The sequence below is a fragment of the Dromaius novaehollandiae genome, chromosome 17 (genome assembly GCF_036370855.1).
Source record: "Dromaius novaehollandiae isolate bDroNov1 chromosome 17, bDroNov1.hap1, whole genome shotgun sequence".
Taxonomy (NCBI): domain Eukaryota; kingdom Metazoa; phylum Chordata; class Aves; order Casuariiformes; family Dromaiidae; genus Dromaius; species Dromaius novaehollandiae.
The window spans coordinates 14197217-14221518 of NC_088114.1; the positions used below are offsets into that span (position 1 = coordinate 14197217).

Below are 24302 nucleotides of genomic sequence, written 5' to 3' on the forward strand. Positions count from 1 at the left end.
AATCCACTTGGCTGATGACAACCTGAATGAAAAGAGCTTCTGATTTTAAAAGATGCGAATTCTTTTTGGGGACAGTTTGGAACATTAGGAGCTACCACTTGTTTCTCATATCAAATCTGGGTTTCTAGCTGGCTGCCAGGTGGATTCTTCTACTAAGAACTGAACATACCCTGAAGCCATCCCTGTGCTGGGGATACCAAGTTTGACCTCTCTTACTTGACCATCTATTTGCCTAAAATTCATAGCAACTTAATACTGTAGCTCCTTCTGCTGCCAGGCAGATGATACCAACAGCACGATTATAGACCTCTTTTCCTCCAAAGGGACAAATATATCTGAAAATGTAATCTTAAATACTTTGCCTAACACCACTTTAGCACTGAACATTTCTGAGGGACTCCTGCGCACACAAACCGCAAGACCCCAAAGCGGCAAACCTCCCCTTCGTACCACCCGGAGGGGAACCGAGGCATGGCTTCACGATGAGACTTGCTAGCAGCCAGTCAGAGGGAGACAGGCTTGACTGTTCCAGCGGAGTGCTGGCAAAAGCCATTTCCCTAACAGATGCCTGATGTCTGCAGGAGAACCGAAGGCACATCCTTGCTGCCTCTGAACAGTGGGACGTGCCACGAGCAGCGGCACAGACGAGAGACCAGCTCCCACTCAGTCGCTTCAAGTGGAGGATCCCTGAGGTGGGAAAGAGTAAAATCTGATGCTAAGGATTGTCACCACAGATCGGTCACATACAACAAGCCTGCCAACAGCTAGCTGCTGTGTGGTGCTTTAGCCTTGTGAAAAGACAGTCCAGAGAGCTTTCCCGCAAGCTCCCACTGCTCCAGAGGTCAGTGCAGGGAATACGCCGCACCACAGAGACGCCAGCATCACCAAGGGATGCAGCCAGGTAGAAAGATCCTGCTTTCAATGCGCGTGTCAGTGGGCAGCCTTCTCAAGGCAGAGGGGACTTCAAAAATGAACAGGAGTCAGGAAAGCACTAGTCTGATGCTCAGAGGTAACAAAATAGATCCATAGATTCAGGAATATTTAATAAGCGTGAGCACTAATAATGCTTAGTACTTGGCACCCTGAAAACCCAAAGCCACTTTCTTATCTTCCAGCCAACTGTTTGGCTTTATGATACCTGTAGAAACCCAGTAACCTCAAACCCTCTGCCTAGGGGTTAAAAGTTTTTGCAGGCAGATGGACAGGCAAATATGGCAACAAACAGCAAAGAAAGAAAGGGGGGGGGGGTCACCAAGGGAGACCAGCTCAGAGTGGTCTTCAACCACATGTCAAAGTGTGTTATTGCCCCAAACACTGCTTGGAGCCACAGGATGCTGCCGCGCTCCGAGCCGTGGGCAGCACAGGCTTTGCCGATACCATCATCCACTACCGGGGCTCTGCCAGCTCTAGAGCTCCAGCCCTCAAGGGTACCTCCTTCCTCCAGAGGCAGGCAACTCCCTTCCCCAAGTTTATTACAAAGCTTCTCAGTCTTAAACGGCAAAGCCCATTAGCAAACTAATATTGAGAGGGCTATTCCCTTTAAAGTGTCATTTCCTTCTCTGCTGTGCAAACAGGGAAAACCAGGCTGTTGCCACTCCTCCAAAGCAGATGCATTTTGCCAAGTGCTGTAAAAAGCGCGGCTGTAGGTGATGCACTGAGAGAAAAGGAGAGAAGTTCATCCTGAAGCTACAAAAAATAAAAAAGCACACCTGGACACAAGCTGAGATACCTAAGGATAACAGAAACTGCTGGGACTGGTGCAGAATCCCTGCTGCTGGGGAGAGAGGCAGCTGCCAGGGAGGGCTCGGCGTGCTGAGCCTGCTTCGGGGCAGGGGCGAGCAGGCGCTGTCGGAGCCCCGGCCCTAACTCGTGTGATAGCAGAAATGCAGAGATGTCCCTGCAGAGGTGACGGCTCCGAGAGACACAGTAAACAAATGGCCAAAGATGCTGCAAAGGGAGGAAGAAACAAGAGAGGAGGCGATGGCAGCAAGGGAGAGCCAGACTGCACCTGCTTGTGCTAAAAGGGGGAGGCAGGCAACTGGTTAAAGACCAACTTTCAAACAGCATCTGTGCTGCCCACAGGTAGGGCAGAGCAGCTTGCAGGCTGCCCGCCCCTCCCCGCTGCGGGCAGGGACGACTTCCCTGCTGCAGCAGACCTAATTTCATGGGGTTTTTGCACAAGCAGCAGGGTGGAAAATGATCATCGGGAGGCAGCGCGTGGAGAAGCACCCCCCTGTTCCCCAGGCCCCCCGCCAGCACAGCGCAAGGCGGACAGCCCGAGCCCGGGCACACTGGGCCAGCGCCGCGGCGAAAATCGAGGCTACCGCTGAGCGCTCCAACTCCCAGCGGCGGGGAGACGCGGGCCTCCCCTGCCGCCACCCTCGCGCAGGCTGACGAGGGAGACAGCGCAGTCCTGCGTGACACCGTGAAATTAATATGATTTTGGGGAAAGCTGGCAGTGAGTAATGAGCAGCTGAAATACCTCGTCCCCACCCCCTCGCCCCCGAACTCGCTTAACCCTCCGGCTGCCGGCCTGGCAGCCTGGCACAACGAGAGCAGGATCGAGGCGGGGGGATTCAAACCCGGGCTAAAGAGAACCAAGGAGGGCTCAAGCTCCCACCTAGCAACTGCACTTGCAGGGCAAGTTTGGTGCAAACCCAGATGGTGCTGCTTGCCATGAGGCCCAGCGTGTGACGACGCCGAGATCAGTGCTGCTGGGCTCAGAAACACAGGAATTGTGATGCTGAGCCTTGCCCACGAGGGAAGCAAGGAGCTTTCTACAAGCCAAGCTCCGTAAGAAGATGTCAGAAACAACGGGGGGTGGAAGAGGACCAAGCCTCTCCTCCAAACCTCCCTGGGCAAACCCCAAAAGGCCACCTGAGAGGGGAACAGCCTGGCACGCCCAGAACACACCAGTGGGTAACACCTCTGCTAAGAAGCTGGTTTGCGAGGAGCAGATCAGAGAAGGCTGCTACCCCATAGACCGTTTTCCCAGGGTCAGTTTCCCTGGCATCCAGTAAGATGAAAACTCACTCCGAAAAATGTCCCTTCTGCAGCAAATGCTTAAGGGGGTCCTTCTGTGAACTCCTGGCCATCTAATAGCTGTCAGTTCCACACCATCTTCCCCCAACGACAAGTCTCAGGAGTTTCCTCCCACACTTATTTTTACCAAGTTCTCAGATTTAAGAGCTCTTCTCCTCTGCCAGATGCTTGGAAGTGGTCAGCTGGTGCAGATATTACTGAGGGAGGAGGAAAGGGAGGCAAGAAGACAGATGGTCAGTGTGATCTGCCTTAGCTTGGTTTCGTACGGAAAAGCAAGATGTGGGCAGGAGCACAGACATAAAGGTTCACAGCGCCGCAAACTGCAAAAGCCAATGCAGCTCCAAGCCCCAGGGCAGGGCGAGCCTTCGGTGGGGGATCTGCTCTGTGGGAGGCGAGTCTGTGTACAGGGAAAGGTGGGCAGTTGTAACTGTATCCCAAGGGCTTAAAACTCACTCAGATTAGAAGAGGCAGAAATGCTGTAGCAGGCTTGAGGTTAAAAAAAACGCTAATAATACAAAGAGAGATGCAAATACAGGAGACAGTGTCATCCTGAGCAGAAAACTGTGACTCATTAGGGGCTTGTTCAGGACCTTTTCACGAAGTGAGACCAAAAACTACCCGCACATCTATGCTAGCAAAAGAAACAAAGGTGGATGGGTCAACGTGCAACAGAGGTGAATTTTAAGATCAAGAAAACAATCATTTTGATTGTTTCTCGAGTGAAAAGCTAAGACATCAGCTTAGAAGTTAGCCCAGTGTAGTTTTGACACAGCAGATTCTGCAACCCCCCACCGCCAACCCAAAGGTAGCCCGACAGGTAGCCTGGCAAAGGGGCAGTTTTGAAAATGAACAAGAAAAGGCTGCAACCTAAGACAAAAAAAAAAAGTCTGTTCTTCTAAGGCACGCACATACTCTCCACAATTCAGACAAAAGGAGACTTTATAATACTAATTGCACTGAGTGGGTTATATATAGGAGATGGCAGACAGGGTTACTATAGGCTTCGCTGCTTGTTTCCTATTGAGGAGAAAAAGCACACGTACACACATGTATATCCACTGTGGTCCCACTTGGCATAGAAAAGTGCCCAAAACCCCAATACCAGGGCTATTTTTGAATAAGACATTTCAAAACAGTCCCTTCCCCATCTCTGCTTACTTCCCAAGCCCCTCTGCACTGATGAGCAACCAAGTTTGTGCATAAAACTAATTAAGTTCCATCAGCAGGTTCAGCTTAGTGCCTTGGCGAGAGACACTTCTGCAAGAGCCGGAATGAAGCAGCCTCGAATGTCCCCAGTGTGCACTGGACAACTGGACTGAGCAGAAGCAGGCAGCTGAAAGCTCCTCAGCAGAGGTTTCAGGCGAGCAAGAAGGGGACCTGCAGGTATGGAGTATTTGGAGTGTGTGTCGGGGGAGAAAAAAATCAAATATTGCAATGAATATTCAAGACAGGGAAAGAGATGTACAGAAAAATCTTCCTTCTGCTCTTGGGAAGATCCACCTTTTAAAGCAACCCTGTCAAGATAACACAGAGTTAAACATTTCCTTATCTATGTTAAACACCTTTATAATTCAAACTGCAAAACAGCACTGAAAACCTATTTCATTCTCCCCCGCCCCATGGCTCATTTTGGATAGTCAAATTAACTGGTCAGTTCCATTGCTGGTCTCTGAATACTAGTCCAATATTGCTGCGTCTGGATTTCCAACACAGAAGGAAGCGACTTAAAGAAGGACCAAAAAAAGAAAAAGTTTCATTTACACTTTTAAATAAGGTGAGGTAAATAAACCAGCCCAGCAGATCCCTGCTCTCTCATCTGGATTTCTCAGCTCACAACGTTAATGCACATATCTGCAAGCTGCTGCCCAGAAAGGCACCTGCATCCTGCACTTCCAGGCGTGCTGCTCCTGCTGACCTGGAATTTGGAAGCGGGTGCAAACAATGCCGAGTAAATCCGCCGCGCTAAGCCGGGCTGTAAGCACGCACCTGGGGTAGACTGCGCAGCAGAGAACAAGGTCACGCACAATCCAAACGCGTCAGAAGAGCGGATTACACGGGGTGGTCTAACTGTGGCAGCTGCACGGGCCGGATCCGGGGTTTGGGATCCGCCACCGCGGCAGGCAGGGGCACTCAGCTGCTCGGGCAACCGCCGCTGCCAGCACTGCTGCTCCCAGCCGAGGGGCTGCCCGCTGAACCACGCCAGGTTGCCTGGCCTCCCTGCTTCCAGGTTGGGATGGTGCAACCAGGCTCCGAGCTGGAATGTGTTAGGTCCTGTATGAATGTGACCTAAAGGATAACGTACGCAGGGCTTCAACTCCCCTGAACGGCAGAAGTAAGCAAGTTTTGCATGCAGAGGGAGGACCATCAGGTATGACAGACTGCAGCGCACAGCCCGTAAGAGGCGAGACTTTAATCTTCCAACAGCTTCCAGCAGGGAGAGAAAATGGGGCGATAAGAGACAAAGGGAGGGAAGAGATCCAGACCACGCAGTGCGATCACAGGTGAGACCGCTGCAGCCCGACACAACGACACTGCGCATCCAGGATCCGTTGCCAACACCTCCGAGTCTCCCGGCAGGCTCCAGGGACGGCTCATTGCTAGAGGCACACCACACCGGAGGATAGCGGAGAACCTAACGGAGCAGAGGAACTCCACCTTCCCCGCACAAACCTAAGAGCCACTGAAGGACACCGGTGGGATGGAGGTCCAGACAGCAAGGAGGGAGCAATCAAGAAGGCAGTTTCCTAACACCATGAGAGAAAACATCTCCAAAGATGCATTTGTATTTTTACAAGTGCCTCTGGGTTGCATTCGCAGAGGAGGCCCACAAAGCAGGCGGGCAAGAGGTGCGGAGCTGCACTGGAAGCACCATGTTTGAAAGCAGGTGGTTTTAACCAGACCCCAGCTTCAGTGATGGAGTAGCAGCCCAAAATGCCCCAGATAGCAGACACGTTCCTACTCAGACGCTCAGGAGGCTGACGCACAGTCCTCGCATCCTAATTAGGGAGCTGAAACAAAGTGCCACATCATCTGCTGGCACCATCTGAAGCTGCTTTCATCTACACCTCCTGAGGATATGGCCCTGGACTGGCTCACGGATACTCTTTCCAATGCACGCAGCCCTGCAGTGCAATGGCTCGATTTGCGCTGTGTTCAGGAAGCCACCTTTGAAACGGGACTCTTACAGCACAGGGCTTTTTCTTCAGAGATGGGCCGCATCAGGGCGAAAATGCTGTTGGCATGGGAATGCACCTGCCCACTGGAGACACCACACCACGCAGATGCACCTATGCACGCGTTTGGACAGGAACTGCCACCTACCACCAGCGTAGCTGCTCAGGCTCAATCTGTGAACTCGGAAAGCTGGTAAACCGCACGGGGCTGGAGCCTGAGCTCAGCTGCCTGCCTGCCTGCGAGGGTCCAGACTGCTTCACTGGCAGCACGTTCCCAGCTCAGTTTTGGTCTGGGCCAACGACCCCTCTCACCAGGGCCTGGCTCAGGGAATACCGTCGCTTGCCCATGCTGTCCCCCAGGCAGCAGGACAGAAGCCACCCTTTCCAGAGGAAGAGAATTTGGCTGTATGGATGTGAGCAGTGCTGCCCCACTGGCCATCAGGCTGCTTTAGTTACTAGTAAAGGAGCTTCATCTTCTAGTGCATTTATCAGAGTGATGGAAAGCTGCTACATCTCTGCTGTACCCCTAAACCCCAGCCTCCCCCTTCCCGAATCCTTTTTCGGCAGCCACTGCCTTGCTTGCTGTATCTTCTTCCAGGTCTCGTCCCTCCAGCCTGCCGCTTCTGCTCGAGGCCTGTCCCCCTCTCAGGGCAGCCTTGGCAGCTCGCCCACAGCTGCCCCCGTGGCTCCCCGTTCCGGGAGGAACGCAGGGACCCCAAGCCCCCCCCTCCCCACCTTCCAGAGGGTCTCGTGCTCCCCACCCTGCTCTAACTACATTTCCCCCTCAAACAACAGGATCAGTCTCTTTCCAGTCTCAGGCTTTAAACGGAGGACTTTCTTCCCGACATATCAAATTCTCTTTTCGCCTGCAACAGCCACAGATTTACCACCAGCAACGATGATGGAAGGGGAGCCTTCAAGCTCCTCATTCGTCCTCGGCTTTGCTGTCTCATCTGAGCTCCACGTGCAATTAAGAAGGCATGCCACTTGGAGCAAGCCTTTGATATAGCCACAGCCATTGGAAACCACTCAGGTAAACGCACGCTCCCAGCTAATCACCATCGCTTCCCACTCAACAGTTCGATACCAAGCAGGGCATGTGTTTGCAGTACAGGACACTCATGCTGCCATCAGCTCGAACATATCAGCCAGTTCAAAACAGGCTTATCCGGCTGGGCGTTCAGCCGCGGGATCTCTCTGGAGGCTCGAGAGAAGGATCGGTCACGTCTTTAAACAACCCGTTTGCTTCCTCAAGAACACGATACAGCAATCCCGCTAAACACCAACCAAACTCCGGAGGCACCGTTAGTGCTACGAGCACTCAAATCTAAACAGGTTCTCCTCTTACTGAGGCATATTTAACTCTTGTTCCTAGAACTGTTTTTGACAGGTTTCCACCTGAATGCATAGCTCTCGGCAAGATATACGTGCCACGGTACTTCCATGCACTGCTGCCAATATCCTAATCCGCAAGTGAAGCCAGAAAGCTGGGATCACACACAGGCCTGAGGGCTGGGTGCAGAAAGTCTAGTGATTTCACAGGGTGCTCCTGCTTGCTCAGACTCAGCCTTAGGCATCTCCTTCTGGGCGCAGTCACACAAGCACGGTATCATGGGGCAGGCAAAGGTGTGAACATTGCAGAGTAGCCAGCACGCTTCAGGGCCTCCGAGGCACCCCGACCCGGCTTTCCGCTTGCTCAGCCACAGGCTAGGTCAGGGCGTTTCTACCACGGCCAGCTGCACCCGGAGTGCAGGATACCTCCCGGCCTGCCCAGCCAGGGCGATCCAGGTCTCTGCCGCTACCTCCTGGCACATCACAGCCCTGCTACTGCTGCATTTGAGCAACCGTTTTCCCCATCTTTCTCAGGAGTACAGCGTGTCTTTCTCCGAGGCACAGAAACCCCAAACCACAAAGGCAGTTAAGAGAATGATCAATACAGGCCTAAACAACACGAGCGAAGAATTGAGGAATGCAGCCAAACAGTCCCTGGCCCACAGGCCCAGCCTTCCTCCCCTCATCTGCAGATTGCTCCAGTACAGGATTTGGCTAATCTGACTTTGCAACAAGCAACAAGGGAGTTTTCTGGGCCACACGCATCGGATTTCAGAAGAGACCAACCGGCTCTTCTCTCGGCACAGGAGCCCCCCTGGTGACACGGGCTGCAGGTTGCTCTGGGGAACATCGCTCTATTCCCTGCTGGGGGAGTAGAAACTATTGGCTTTAAATCAGCGACTGCACACAGGTGAGCTAAGAGACATCTAGCTGGTAGGCTTTGCTTGTTACCCAAGCAGCTACCCTCCTCTTCTCTGAAACGCGAGGCACCGTCCTTCGGGCTGCATCTAGCTGCAGACCAACAGCTGGACCCTCGTGCTAAAATGACACAGAAACACAGCTTAGTCTGTTCATGGATGTGACCCAGACGAAGGAGCCACAAACCCAACAGTGGTTTCTCCCAACCTTCTCATGCAGGGTTGCTAATCTGCTTCACATCCTTCCACCAGTTTTGCTTTCCAGGGTGCCTAACAGCTACACATGTAGCTATTTTTCCGTCTCCCTGTGACACTCAAGTAACGTTCCCAACATATTTTATCTGTGCTGATTTGATTTTGCTTCAGTTTTAAAGGGCTAATAGTATAATAAACAAAGTTTTACAGTCCTATGAAGCACAATTATTTTTGTAATGCATGCACCCTTACCTAGAGTGCTATGGGGAAGTTTCCAGCTATTAAAGAGTGGAGAAAGATCTGCACATCAGTTTGAAGCAGCTAAGAGGACGCAGCAATGGATTTGAAAACATATTTTTAACACGATGTCTAAGGTTTTAAAAGTAAAAGCAGCACTTGGGAGAGTAATTTGACACTAGACTGTTCAACAAATGTTTCCAACATTATGCATCCTAGGGCTGTTTGCACCGAATACTCTAATTAAAACTGCCCAGCACTTGCATTGGGAGAAACCCCCATGTTTATGAAGGGACTCATTTTTCCCTCTTCTGCCTTTAGCAAAGATTTCCATGGCTTCGACAGGGCAGCAATGCTCAGGGAAGGAGAAATTGTCTCCAGTCATGTAGACTCCATTACTGGGAGAAAGGTGTGAACAGCAAGCATGTCTGGCAGACGGATTCATTATACCACCGTGTCCTTTATAATGGGAAATGAAAAGCCCATTCTGATAACTACACTTTGTTATAATAGGTCAGAAGAAGTGAAAGGCATCATCTTATAAAATTAACTTCATAAAGACTGCCTCAAAAAAGAAAAAAAACACTCTGCTCAGTTTATCCACCATATCTTTCTTTCAGAGATTTTTCTTCTTGTAGAAGAGACACGATTCCAAAATCTTGTCCCACTGACTCTGCTTTCACTTTTACCCTCTATCACAAGGAATAGATCTGTTTTCTTCTAATCAGTCTCAGGCACTTGTTTTGCCAGATGCAATAAATGCCATGTCTTTGTCAAGACCAAGAAATTACTCAACAAAGAAGTTAAAATTAAAAGAGACACCCATCCCCGAAGGTCTTTCTAAGAAGCAGTATTACTTTCTTTAAAAGGAAAGTCAGAATACGGAGATAAACATATCTGATAACCTGTTCTGTGCTCTGGTATACCTTTCAATTGCTTTTTCTGGTAGCTGTTTCCTTAGTCAAACTAAAGTCCAGTCTTTCAGTTAATTACAATTTTTATGATTTAACAGCTTTACACAGTGTGCTTGAACTCAGTGCCTACAGCTGAAAGACAAGAGATGGCCAGATGTGCAGTAAAACATCTTCTAGGACTTCTGACCCCTGGTCTTGTTCTGAACACCACCCTGAATTTGGAGGATTAGCGTCTGTTGTAACTAACTGGCAGAGAAGGGCTGCTCCGTTTTCTGAAAGTGATGGTCATTGCAATTTTAGGGGAATTTTATGTATAAAGGCCCAATTACAGATTCTCAGCTACATTTTGTAGAGCAGACAGAAGGAAACTGTTCCAGCCCCAAAACAGGCAACTGGAGAGACTCTCCAATAACTGTTTCCTTTGACGGTACAACTGTCAGGTATGTCAAATTCTAGGAAGACTCTATAGTACTTATCCCTCTGGTTGCATTTGATTGGGTGAAGTCTTGAAGAAGCCCTTTTTAAATCTAGTTATTCCTCTTTTGGCAAAAATAAAATAAATATCTCCTTGAAATGCTATACAGCAATTGCAAGAACACCTTTGTTTTTAATATTCAAGAAAGTTGGCATAGATAGGGAAAAGGAGAAGGGAAGAGGATGCTATGAAACAAACTGCTAATTGGAACTTCAAATGAGTATTGCATGGATCTAATGTGATAGATTTTAAAGGAGCCCAATTTTCAGAAATTGCCAGAGCTCCAATCTGTGAAAATGTGGCCTTTCACAAGACTCCAATTCAGCGTGCCACATCTAGAGTTCCTTTTGAAAAAAGTCTTGCCATAAAAGCCCCCCAATTTGGCAGCCAAAATTAACAGCCTTCATGGGATATCAGTCCTTTTGTCTTCCTTTCCTAACCATGGCTCTTTGGAAAGAGCTGTTGAAGGACGATTTATCTTTTGTCATTTTTCCAGGTAGCGAAGATGAGAGTAGAATCTAATAAAGAAAAAAAATGGGGGGGGGGGGGGAACCCACCCACAAAAGCTAAATCTTCACACCTAGCCCAAAAGCAGCCACTGTAATTGAAAAGCATTTCTCCCTCCAAGGAAAATAACACCAATCGGGTCTCAGAAAATCCCCAGGCGGTGTGACAGAGCCCGACACCTTCAGCACAAGCACCTGGCAGGATACGTGCTGAGCCGAGAGCCATGCGCCCGGTGGCCCCAGCAAAGCCATCTCGGAGGGTTGGAGCATCCTGACCAGAGCAGTCGTTTTTTCCAGCCCAGGTCTTGTGTGGGAGGTGGGCAACAAGTAAAGCTTACAAGAGCCCTGCATGGAAGACATTTATTTTGCAGGCAAAGGACTTCAGCCTTCGAGGCCATTAACCTGAGTGTTCACAACTTTCAAGTACAGAGAAAATAAAGCATCGTCTCTCTCCACCCCAAGGATTAAAACTCTATATCCCCAAACTCTGAAATCAAAAGAAACATGTTTGCTTTGAATCTCCTGTGAACTATGAGCTTGGGGAAAAAAATCAATTTGAATTTCACACCCACACACAGATCTTTCCAAAGGCCTGCTCCCTCCCAGCGGTCCACCCGTCACCAGGAACGGGCAAGGAGGAAGCTCTTGGGAGCAAAGCATCCCCAAATTTGCTGGCGGATGATGCAGAACGCACCTGCGGTTGCGTGCTGGGAAGGACACGTGTCACCAGCCACTTCTGAACCACAGCAAGGTTTTCCCCCGTGGTTTGCAGAGTCAGCTTGCAGGAGCTGAGGAAAGGCAACAGCAAGGAAGGGTGCACACACACAGCCCCAGCCTGCCTTAGACTGCCAACACAGTGCCCTGCACCATCATTCTTATTCTTAAGGCAAGTTCAAGCAGTTAAGTGATGGAACCATAAACGGTGACATCAAAAGTGTAAAGACAACCAGGGCAAGATTTCCTGAACCGCCAATGCTGAGCTGACCATGTACAGAGGCTTTCAAAATTTGCCATTCAAAACACCCAGCTCCATCATTTTGCTGTGTTTCACTATCATTAACACACCTACTTTGGGGTAGATTTAAAAAGGAGGATAGGTATTTCTCCTTGAGCTGCTCAAAGCTCAAAACATGAAAATATTTGTTTGGGATACAAAAAATTAATTTTCTCTTGCCAAGACAATTAGGAGGGAAAAAAAAAAAGGCACAAAAGGAAGCAGGCAAAGAAACAATATCAGCTGCACGGCTACAAAGCGGCTTTTGAACATGTGAAACAATAGAGGAGATGCTTGTCCTGCAAAGCCTGCCACCCCCGCAGGCCCGGGGCCGCTGCCCCGCGCGGCAGTGCCTGGCGGCAGGCCGGCGGTCCCCAGCCCCGCGGTCCCCAGCCCCGCGGTCCCCAGCCCCGCGGTCCCCAGCCCCGCGGCTCCTGGGCAGGCTAAGAGTGCCCCCTGCAGCCCTCACGCCTCCGCCGCCTCCAAGCGATTGCTCGCAATTTCAAATAGATAAATAACAAAATACAAATAAGACAGGTTCCTAAATGCAGAAAGAGCTAAAAGCTCTAGAGCAAAGGCATCTGATTTAAAACCACAAAAAGCAATCTTGGAGGATGAAGTGCTTCGTGGTGCTCTGTCATGCCTAGTTTCAGCCTCTCTGAAGGGAAAGAGGTATGGCAGGGGTAGAGGAAGGATTGTGGGTCCCCCCTACCCCAGCCATCGGCTTTTGTTTTGAGGATAAAAACACATCTCTAAATATCTAAGCAAATGAAATGGACGTTCACGCATCGTTCTTAAAATGCTGTCAACGGCGCACACAGCTAGAAGCTGCATGTTCCCTGCAATATTAATCAGACTGCTCCACTGCTCCCTCCTCTCCGCAGCACTAAGGTGCCAGACAACAAGACAGAAAAAAAAAAAAAAAAAAAAAAAAAAAAAGAGTAACAGTCTCTGCTGGGCACCTCTGTCCTCTAGGATAAGTACACAAGTCTGCCAGCTCTTTGCACTTAACACAGGACCCTAAAAGCCAAAGAGATCCCTCTGGTTTTGTTTGCTCTAGTGTTACAGAAGACACAACTGCGGCCAAACTGCACCGAGTTTTAAATTGGTGCTGTCCCACATGCTGAGAAAACTCAACGCTGAGCTTTGATGGCCAAATTTTTTTGCCCTGGTCCAAAAGGACCTCTCATAGCAGTATATCAAAGCAAAAGCACTCAAGACCTTTCTAGTGCTTTGCAGCTTTAAAAGAAAACAACCTTTTGCTGTTCTGCAGGAATACTCATGCTGTGCCTACCATCTCCCCTTTAGCAACAAAGTGTGTGTGAGAGCCGAGCCACAACCTGGGTCTGGTTAAACCCAAGGAGCCGACTCCAAAATGCTGATGCAACGCACAGCTTTCCTCACAACCTTACGCCTTTCCTCCACTCTGCCAGAAAACAGCCTAGCAGCAAAGAAACCACCGTCCTCACCTGGGGTCAAGCCAGGAGATCATTACCTGTTAATAAAATTGGTAGAATTCACTGCATATACGGAAACGCATTGCTTCCCCTGTTCCCAACAAATTGCTGCACAACGGCTCCTCGCAAGACAGTTTTCAATGCTTAGTTTTGCGAGGTTTTAACGGTTTAAGCAATTCCACAACCCAGTCCCTTTGGAAACAACCACCACAGCCTTGACAAGACTCAAGAGCCTGCCTTCTGCTTAGGTAGATTTACACTAACCCAACAGAAAAGCCACCTCCTAACGCAGTTCTGAATTCTGCCCTGCAGATGGAAGCTATTGCCCCTACTTTGCAGAAGGTTAAAAAAACAAGGGACAGAAATGGACATCAATTCCCTGAACTTTCCTCTGCAGGTCAGCAGCAGAGTGCAGACCCTAGCCTGGGTCACTCAGCAATCAAAATAACATTCTCTTCCTGGGAGCAAGAAACATGCCTTACTTTACAAAGTTTTACCTCTATTCTGGGATGCATTACATGGCTTCATAAGTCACTGCACAAAAGGCTGAGGATAGAAAGAAAATGGACATCGGCCAACATACAGACGAGCAGGGTCACTCTTTTCCTGTAGGCTAGGATCCTAAAGCCAGTGCTACCGCAGGCAGATCTCAAGTCTGACAAGATAATTCTTGCTGGAGAGGCTGTTACAGATAGCAGAGTCTCACATCCCTGCAGTCACAGGGCTGCTGATGACAGAGCAACACCACACCGAATGTCAGACACATCCACGTGTACACAGTAAAATGCACCTGGAAGGCAAACTGAGATTTAAGCGCCCCATCCACAACGTAAAGGAAATACACTGTCATGTGCGCAAGACAGATGGGGGACAGAGCCAGTTCCCGATGAAAACCAATCATACCAGCTGTCCACAGCAGCTCTCCTGGTGCTCCTCCTCAGCCAGGTGTGCCAGGCACCAGGAAAGCTGCTGCACATGCTTCACACAAAAGGGGGGGGGGGGGGGGAAATCAGTGCTATGTCATTTGTTCAACAAGTGAGGAGATCTCCTAACTCTGCTGATGTCCGCTGCACAGTGTGACAGGCCACACACCTCTCACAACTCCCAGCAGCTCTAGCAAAAACGTGTGCTGATGCAATCTTTCTTCCAAGCAGAATTTCTATATCAGTATAATCTGCTAAAACATTTATTTTTACATTCAGTAAAGGCTCATTTACTCTCCCCCCCTGCCAAAAAAAATCTCATAGATTCCTTATTAAAATACATCAGCTCCAGCAAGGAGCACTTCGCAGACCAGTGAAAAACACTTTCCTACCTGAAGAGTTCCCTGATTTCCTTCACGGTAGCTTGGAATGGGATATTTCGGACCAAGATCTTGGAAGTCGTTTGCTTCTTGAGAGTTTGTTTCTTTCGGGATGGTTTCACAGTGGGCCTAAGGAGTCAACAGCAAAGGGCAGTTAAAGACCATTACAAAGTACCACATCCAGGGCCTTCTGGCTACTTTAAAGTTTGGAATCTAGAAAAATTAGCCAGGTAGCTCACAACTGACATCCTCACTGGCATTTTACTGGCAACAATGGAAATTTCAAAGAGTAGATGGAGAAGAAATGAATTTAACTTACTGTTAAATCCTACATCTAAAAAAATCAGTTTTCAGCTTTCTTATTGCAATCACAATTTTAAAATATATTTAATCCACTTCGACATGCACACTTGGCTACTCCCCCAAAGAAAAGGTCACGCATCATGCCTGTACTCACATTTGCCACTAACTTCTGTTTTGACAGCAAGTCTCGTATATTCTGTTGTCAGAAGGATGTGCACTATTTCTGCATATTTAAATGATTAATGCATGCTAACTTTTTCTTACTGACTTAGAAAATAGTTAATGAAACTTTTAAACAGATTTTTTTCTTTTGCTTAGGACTGGTTGCATTTGAGTAAGATAAAAATTTATCCAATACAAAAAAACAGCAGCTTGTTTCATAAAGTAAATCATTCCACATCATAGGCTGGATACCAACCAAAGGAATTTCAAAATGCAAAATGGATAAAAATGGCTTATTAAAGAACTGAAATAAAAGCTGTAGATAGTGAACTGTCAAGACTGCTTTTGGTCCCCAGGGACCAGATTTTCAAAGCAATTTTGACATTTAAGAGATACATCCTCCAATAGGGTTTCCAAAGTCTCTAAATGACAATTTTCAGGTGCCAATATGCACCTTTAAACATCTGGGTTCACTTTCAAGCTTGCACTTAGAAGTCTGTATTCAATAAAAACTACGAAGAAAACCCTAAAGCAGGGCTCCAACTCATTTTATCCAAAAGAAACCACCTCCTTTGTATCTGGCAGTCTAAACAAAAGAAGTTAAAGCCAAAAATTTTCAAACAAGAAAAAACATGATTTTTTTTGATTTATCTGCAGCAGATTGCTATTTTTAAGCCCTTGGTTTCCCTGATGAATTCAGTTTTATTACCCAGAGACTATTTGTCATCTCAAGAATTCTTTAAGCCCACTCAAACTTAAATAACTGTTGATTTTGCGACGCTAAGTTGTCACCACAGCCTAGGCTGTGCCAGAAGACTTCCCTTCTCACTACTGTTTCAGAAGCTGCGAAGAGTATAACCACCCCCCACTGCTGTGGGAGGCCACTGAACTCCTTTCCCCATCCTGCCTCCTAACCCTCCAAAATCTGGAAGCTCTGCAGATACCTCTGCTGACCCTCAGTAAGGTTTGGGTTGTGCCCCCTGGAAAGGGGACAGACCTGTCACACACGGGGCCCCAGGCATGAGACTTCACAGAACGAGCACTCACTCCCTGCAGCCAGGCCCGAATCCCTGCACTGGCAGAGCAGATCCACCAGCCACCCACACCAGGAGTCGCAGAGAGGGACAGGCATCGAAGAACACTACTTATATCCCTTCTTCAGGCCCCTTATGCTAAGGTCCCTCACCTTCACTTGTGTGCAATTGCAAGCAGTAACACACTGCGTGCAACGAACTCCACCTCCAAGCTCAACTTGCAGCAACAGCAGCCTCTGTTTGTGTTTAATTCCTTGAGGCTGCTTTGACCACTGGTCCCCTGCCCTTTGCCTGCACCATCTCTGCAGCTGATACAAGGGAAGGGACTAGACCTAGTTAGTCCCAGATGAACCGCAATATCATGGGTGCAGTTCATCAAAACCCCATGGAGCAGGAGTCACACAGGCTTCAGCATTAAAGGTATAAATCTGAGCTAGTCACCCTCTATTCAACAGCAAAAAAGGCACCTCCAGAGAAAAGTCAGTCTCACCTGAGGTACCAACTCAACGGCATCTTTTAGAGGAGTCTTTTTCTAGACTGTAGGGAAGTGTCACGTGCCTGGTTCAGACTCACTTTTGGGGTCACACCACTGCATGCTGCTTATGGGTTTCACTGAAGAATACATCAATTACTGCTGAAAACAGTTGAGCTAACACCTTTGCATCATTCTTCACTGTTTTTCTTTTTTTCCTCTCCCAAATAAGGCTAAGTAAAGCAATTCCTGGTACAGCATTACAAAGGCTGATGTGTTTAGCAATCAAAGCACTACTGATCACAGCCCTCATGATGCAGAAATGCTAGCTAAGACATGAAGAACCCAACAAGAACTACCACAGCTTAAACTTAACCACAGTACAGAGGAGGGACAGCTTTACCTGACAGCTCTCTCTGAGATTTTCACTTCCAGCTTATGGCCATCTACGGAGCAGCCCTAAAAGTCAAAACAAAATAAACGGAAAAACACTGAAGTCACAACAGCTTTCAAGCTTCCAGGATATGAGCACAGCATTTCAAATCTTCGCTCCTTCCCATGTATTCCTCTTTCCCCACACCAACGCTCTCTGTTGAACACCATTCATGCAAGACAAGGTTTTCGATACAAGGTTAGGGACTACTTGACTAACTGAAGGAGCAGCCAACATCCCTGATCTAGCTGTCCATCAGCCTCAGCTCCACCACTAAATTAGCAAAGGCAAGCCACTTCACTTGAGCTACTGTAGCCTCTCCCTCTAGACTGCAAACTCTCCAAAGCAGGGACTGGCTTCCTATTTCTGCTGGACTGAGCCAAGGACATCTCATTTGCAGCCAGCAGCCAATACAGCAAGAAAGTCTTTCATCTCTTGCTTCCTGTGCCTTGGTGATTCAGCACAGGAAACAAACTGCATTTTGTCTCATCAGTCCTGACAGGGCACACAACATGCAAGGCCATTACACTGGGAACCTGGAGCTCTGCTGTTCGCTCACTGTCCACTCCCTCTGCAAAATATCCTTTTCCTTGCTTTCTCTGCTCACACATCTACCATAAAACTATGTAGACTATGGAATATGTAATCACCACCTGTTTAAGGTGGGATTCACAGACTGTGGTCACTGAATGTGCATGGTCACAAGCATATGCAGCAGTTCCTTCAAATCCATCTAGAAAAGGATCATTCCAATTCTCTGGTCAGTAACACCCAGGTAACATGGGCTGAATAGTTCAGTTAAGTTCTTCTAACAGCAACAGGAATGATTCCTCCTCCCTTCGGAGCACAGCCCTACAGCACATGTCATGGAGAAGGCATGAGGCTAGAAGACCCTGGAGCAATGGCAGACTCATAGAGAATAAAACGGTGAACCGCACAGCACTAAACACTAAGCAGTATTTAATTCTTTGTTAGTTGGGCCTGAGTCTTTGTCACCTCTGCAAAGGAAACCTTGCAGAGTGAATTCATTAAACTTCAAGCCTTCTACATTTTCTGCCACCTCCATATTGGATCACTACTAGAAAACTCTTTCCTGCATGAGGTCTTGTCCCTTACATACCCTCTTCCCTTGCAGGCCTAGCCCATTTTAGAGACTGCTCCATCAGTACAGTATCACTCATAGTACCAACATCCTTGGCTAGATTCTGAACTTCACTGTTCGTCCAAGCCTTTGTCCATCATCTGTGAAAAGAAATCTGGACCAACACTACCTAAGCTTACCTGGAGCCGACGTAGGGCTTTCTGAGCCTGCTCTGGCTTCTTGTACTCGACAAACCCAAAGCCCATTGAAAGCAAAGCACCTATCGGAAAAGAAAGGAAACGCATTAAATTAGTAGGAATCAAGGATGATACTAAGCAGGAGATCACCCACCACTGATTGATTTTAAGCAAGATGCCGCTCTAGAATGGATGCTCTATTTGAACAGCCTGGCCTTTCTTGTTTTGGTGCTGATGCCAGAGGATAACTGAAGTTGTATGCAGAACAGATTTTTGCTTTGCGTAATTGCAGTGCATCCACATTAAATAAAACAACAACAAAAAAATCCATGTTAAATAAAACAATAAGTCCTGCAAAACAGCCGCTGTTTGTATTCAGAGTGAGTGATCCTATTATGGATACACACTCCCCCCCCGCCAATGCCCAGGGATTTCTCCTCACGACTGAGACCTTCATTTGGAAGGTTTGGCAACAATCCGGAAATGGGTATGACTTCTGCCTCTGGGATAGAAACGCACAGGCTGTAGGGTGGTCCCAAGACGATACTTTTCTAATCCACAACCCATTCAAGAATTAATTTTGGCCAACACTTGAAAGTCAGTCACTAAACAATGTTGGGAACTGAGCAATTGAGATCTGCTTAAACTCAGACTGTCACATGCTGCATTTCCCATCCTCACAAAGTGCAAGCCCTGTGTTTCACCTGAGAGAGAGAAGGCCTTTGAGGTCTCCAAGACACCACTAGCAAGTGCATACACAAACCTGGGTGGACAGCTCCAGCTTCCAAGCCAAAGATGAGGCCTCTTTCACACAGCCCTTTAGTTCTTCCCTGAACCAGCAAAAGTTTGCAGCACCCCCAGTCACACCATGCTTCTGAGGGATGCACTGACAGTTTCAAAAGCCCATAAATAAGGCTGGGTGAAAAAAGGAAAAACCCACAACTGAAAACAAAACATCGAGTTTCCGACTTCAAAACTGCAATGGCAGCAGGCTAACAGAGATCAATCACCTTGCAGTGACAAACAGATCACTTTGGAAAGGAGAATGAGATCAGCCTAAACAAGTGTTGCAGACTGGTATTGGGCATGCCTACAGCTGTACATTTGAGCAGCACAGTCTCCCTTTTTTTTTTTTTAATTTCTTTTTTCCATTGAATGGATCAGAGTTTTCAAGCATCTCATGCAAGAAGGGCCCTGCACAGAGATTTCCTAAGATAAATCCCCATAAAGCTGTGCAACTCTCTAGTTTAAAATGTGAGAACAAGACATAGCCCATGTAGTCAGTACTTGCCTTAAGCAAACTCCTTCCCATCCAACCAGCCAGAAGCCAGGCACAGTCAGTACAACAGACACAACCAGTCGTCACAGCCGCAGCCTGGGGTTCAAAGGAGGCAGGCAGAAGGCAAACTAACCACATTCAGCACAGTACAGAACCAGACAGCCTCGAAGATCCTGGTCACTACTGTGTATAAAGTATTTTGTGCACAGGTTTAATCAACACAGGGCACTGGTTCCATTCAACTTTCATTCTGCTCTCTTCTATGATCCTGAAGGAGTTGGCTTCTCTATCCTGATCTCAAGAGAAGGCCACGTCTCCACATATCCCACAATTGAGCTTAACCTTCTAGACTGAACCCTGGGGTATTTTTGGTTGCTGTTTTCAGCCATTTCAACAGGCATACTTCTAGCCATATTAAGGATTTCACCAACGACAGACAAACGCTCTGCCAGATGAATGCTAAAGCAATGCCACACCTGAGCCCTCCGCAACTAGCCGAGGGAAGGAATTGAACAGCAACATCTAGAGTACCTGCTTTGTCTTTCTTCTTGGATATTGTGCAGCTCTTCACAGCTCCCACTTTGGAGAATGTCTGCAAGGAATTTGGACACGTGACTTAATTCTCTTTGTCAAAGGCTTACAACTCAACTCAAGTGACAACGTGGCCCTCTTCCAGAGCTGGGAACACACGCTCACGGGCCCACCTCCCCCCCGACACACACCTAACAAGGAGACAGTGCAGCTGTGTCTTTTCTTATAAAGATATTTCTATACAAATACATATAGACACACAAACACATACACACTTTTATGCAAATCTGTGCATATTTACTCCCAGAAATTCTCCACCACTCCTCAGTAACTGTGCAGGGACCTGGAACAGCTTTGGAGGAACATTATAGATTACAAAACACTTTCACCCAGGTATGGACCTTAGGGGACAGGCGACTGCCATGGATGCAATATTCTAGACTGTCCCTTCCAAGCCCAAACAGGAGGGACTGCAAGGTAGCAGGGGCTGCCCTGCAGTGGCAGATGTATTCCAGAACCAAGGTACAAGGTGCTAGCATGGGCTTTGGCTCGTTTAACTGATTTCCTCTATTCCTGATCGTTTCCTGCAGGAGGATGTTGGCAGAGCTCAGCCACCTGCCATGCAGCCAAGAGCATGTGGAGACATGCCGAGTCCCAGGATCTGTACGCTGCTGGCTTTGCTGTCATCTGGATCAAAGTCTCCACGTTGCTTTTATGAAGGTAAATGCTTGGGACACCTGCCAAAGTACTGGGACCACAAATCACTCAAGCTCTTTCTGCTCCCAGTCTGTCCAGGCCCCATGAATGACAACACAGGCTGAACGTGCTGAGCTCTGCCCGTCTGGCACCCACACATAAACCAAGCTCACTTGCCATCCATAAAAAAAGACAGCTTGGACATGTTTTGCTGCCATGTCCTCAGTGGAGAAAGCAGCCTCCCTTAACAGAGAGCTAGGGTACACAGACTGCTCAGACTTCAAAGACAGGTAGGAGATTACTAACTAATAGGTATTTGGGCAATTAAGCTAGCTTTTTAGAACTATCCTGGCTCTACTATTAACATCCCACATGGCTTTAGAAATGCTACAATATCTCCCCTTGCTGAGGTAAAGCAGCACTGTCTCTCCTGTTAAGGCACAGACAGCTCAAGGTTGGTAGAAATGTAGATCAAAAGTGCCTCTCAGTGAAATCATGCATTAAATACATTAACACATAAAGCAATATCACAGCTGCAGAAGTGCTGGTCCCAAGAACAAGCGTTACAGAAAGCATGGGCGGTGGAGAGTCTTAGAATATTTCTACCGCTTCCGCCTGTCCCAAGATGGAATTAATCCCCACCAGAACTGTTTCAGACATGTTTGTCTAATTGATGCCTAAAACCCCAAAGTGGAGGTTCCCTGTCCCAGCGTAATGAGCGATCTCCCTCCCATCATTAGAAGGTCACACTGGCTGCAATTTAACTCCTTTAAACACCTTGTCCTCACCACATTACAGCTGCAGAACAGCTTGCCCCTTCCACTTTGCAGAAGACTAGAGCCCTTGCTTCTAAGCCTGTGCAGGGAGCAAGGACATGACTCCAACAGGCATCGCAGTCTGGCTGTTAACCACACACACACTGCCTTCCTGCTCCTCTGAGCAGACTGTGCTTGGCAAAACCTAGTCCCCCCTCCTTGCTCATGGCTCACCTCTTTCAGCGTGTCTTCTGTGGTGGCAAAGTTGAGGTTTTTGATGAACAAGGTACACCCTGGAATGCTTTCTTCTTCCTCTTCCTCCTCCTCTTCTTCCTGTGCTGCTGTCACCTCTGAGCCCTTCAGAGTTGCATCAGTATCATTACCTGATAGAGAGAAAACAAACCCAACACAGTAAGATGCAGCAAAACCAAATTCTGGGTGAGCTTGTCCTCTGTTCCAGCTGCTATTTGCAGCAGGAACAAGCCACTTCTCCGCTGGCTCTTTCTAGGTGAGCACAGACTGAAGCAGTATAATAAGGTATATAAACATGTCCCTGTGGAAACTAAAATACTGCCTGTTCTTCAAACATGCAGTTCCATGAACCTTCTTCCTCAGCACTCAAACACCCTCACATCAAACCTAGCCAGACACCTGCTGCGCTGTGCAAGCGGCCTCTGCCTCAAAGCAGAGGGACAAAGGAAAGGCCAGGCGGAGAGGGAGGAAGAAACTCACATTTCCCTAGAAGGCCCTTTCACACACTTTGTTTAACAGGCAAGGAAGTGGGAGGCAAGGCAGGCTGCAAAGATGGAGAGGGTCAACAAAGGGAAACGAGAGCCAGCTGAGGTGCACAGTGCACTGAAAGTCATCAGTGCCAACATCAGAGACTTTCCTTACACCACCAGCTCCAAAGGAGTAGGAGGAAAACCAGCATCTGCCAATCCTTCTACAGACCAAAATGCTCCAAAATCCCCCACTGATACCTTCCAGCTTCAGCTCCAGCACTGGGGTGGGATGATCCTTAGCTTTATTGCTCCAAGCTTTATCTACTAAAACGAGCAGCCTCTCCTGACATCTTGGTATGCAGCAGCCTTGCTCCAGGTCTCAGTACATCCCATTGAACATGCCGGGCCACCGAAAGCCAAGTAATCAAGCAGGAATTCAACACAATGACTTCCTCTGGGGCACCTAAGCCCTGCTGCTGAGTTTTGAGGTCTTGTCCGAAGTAAGGGAAGTTAACACAAGCCTGGCTACTGTAGAGGGCTTAACGCAGATCAGTGGGCAAGTCAGCTGGTATTTGCAGTTTGCCTTACTAAGGAAGGAGGCTTTGCCAATTGCTCTTTGACACTGTCCATCCATTCATTTCCCTCTCTTCCAAGCTTCTAAAATGTCTTAATAATTTTGACCATATTTAACACAATGAAGAGGCCTCAAAGCTACTGGGTGGCTACCCATTTCACGAACACAGAAGGGTAGGAGAGAGGAGGGCTGTTAGTCCCCTCTCTGAAGCAGAGGCTGCAGTGGGACTAGGACCTTATTAGACATCAGGGTAAGACATAAGCTCTCACCCTTTGGCTCACCAACTCCTTTAGTTGCTAGATAACTTGTCTTTCAGACTGGCTTCATCCCCTACAGCACAGCTGATGCTGTGCTCAGGAGGGCCAAGCTAATCATCTCCCTTTGGCATTAACACATCTCCCCTCCGTGATTTTTATAGGCTTAGTTCTCTCTCATTTCACCTGAAGGGAACCTGCACTGGCTCAAGGGCACTCGGAGACCCCTCGCTCCGTCCCAAGAGCTGCTTTTCCCCACGTGGCTCCATTTGGTTGGCCTCCCTGGCCCCTTGGCATCACGCAGCCCAAGCTTTTTCGGTTGGGTGGTCAAATCCTGCTCACTACCGCTGGCTGGATATTTGCCAACATTGAAAGAAGAAAAACCCATCACCTTTGAAGAAATCTCATTTGAGGGAGGGGAGGGAAGAGATGTAGCGAGATGGGGGAGGGATGAAAAGGTGCTTCCATCTGTGGCTGGCGCAGTAAAAGGCAGCCATGCACCGCCACGCAGGGCCCTATCGTAGGCGAGTTGAGGAGTTTACTGCACATCCCCTCCCTTCCCTCTCCCCGATGCAGAGCGTCAGACACTGGCAGCAAAGACCATTATCAGCCCCGAGCAGCCTTCCAGGAGCTCCTGCGCTTAAAGCCCTTTATCTGGAGGTGAGGGTCTCGGTTACAGGGAGATAAAGTGGCTCCCCCACCTCCCCCTGACTCTAGCCCTCCCCTGTGACCTGCATGCAGAATTGCAGCCCAGGAAGATGCTTTTTATCAGCTTTCCTCCCCCCTCCCGAAACCTCAGAGTCCTGAAAGAGCTTCCAGCAGAGAAACCCACATAAAGCTATGGTTCTCGAGCCCCGCCCTTAAAATGAGAGATCTTGAAACATTTTAAATATACAGGGAAGATTTAGTTTTCACAGGTCCTGGGATGGGGTATACTGGGGGGAGAGAGCAGGTTGTGTCCATGCAGCAGGAGCAGTGGGAAATCACCCAAAGTGTACGGCAGGGCTTAAAACACAAGAGCACAAAGAAATACACGCAGGGACCCACAGCCTGCCACGGGCAATTCAGCTGCTCCAGCCACTGCCGTTGGGTGTTCCCGTTGTCCCTATGAGCCTGGCTCCTTACGGGCACTGCCTGCATCCTTACACAGCACACATCTGCACATATGCTCAGCTGGGGTAGGGCCTTGCTTACACAGAGCAGCTAATGCTCTCCTGACAGCTGCTGCCAAAACCAGGCCTTGTCCTAGCAACAGGGAGGTAGG

At 48.4% G+C, this 24302-nt stretch overlaps 1 protein-coding gene across 3 annotated transcripts in view; it reads right to left on the reverse strand.

Annotated features, from left to right (window-relative positions):
• The window catches only part of RBM19 (RNA binding motif protein 19), a 91655-nt gene that overhangs the window by 54401 nt on the left and 12952 nt on the right, over positions 1–24302 (reverse strand). For 2 of the 3 annotated variants that reach the window (XM_026119205.2, XM_026119204.2), the window contains exons 17-21: positions 21723–21871; positions 20038–20098; positions 18231–18310; positions 16920–16975; positions 14558–14674 (exon numbers count right to left, since the gene is read on the reverse strand). In XM_026119205.2, coding sequence (XP_025974990.2) covers positions 14558–14674; positions 16920–16975; positions 18231–18310; positions 20038–20098; positions 21723–21871 — 463 coding nt within the window. The remainder of the gene's footprint in view (positions 1–14557; positions 14675–16919; positions 16976–18230; positions 18311–20037; positions 20099–21722; positions 21872–24302) is intronic. The other variant, XM_064522312.1, reaches the window with a different exon arrangement.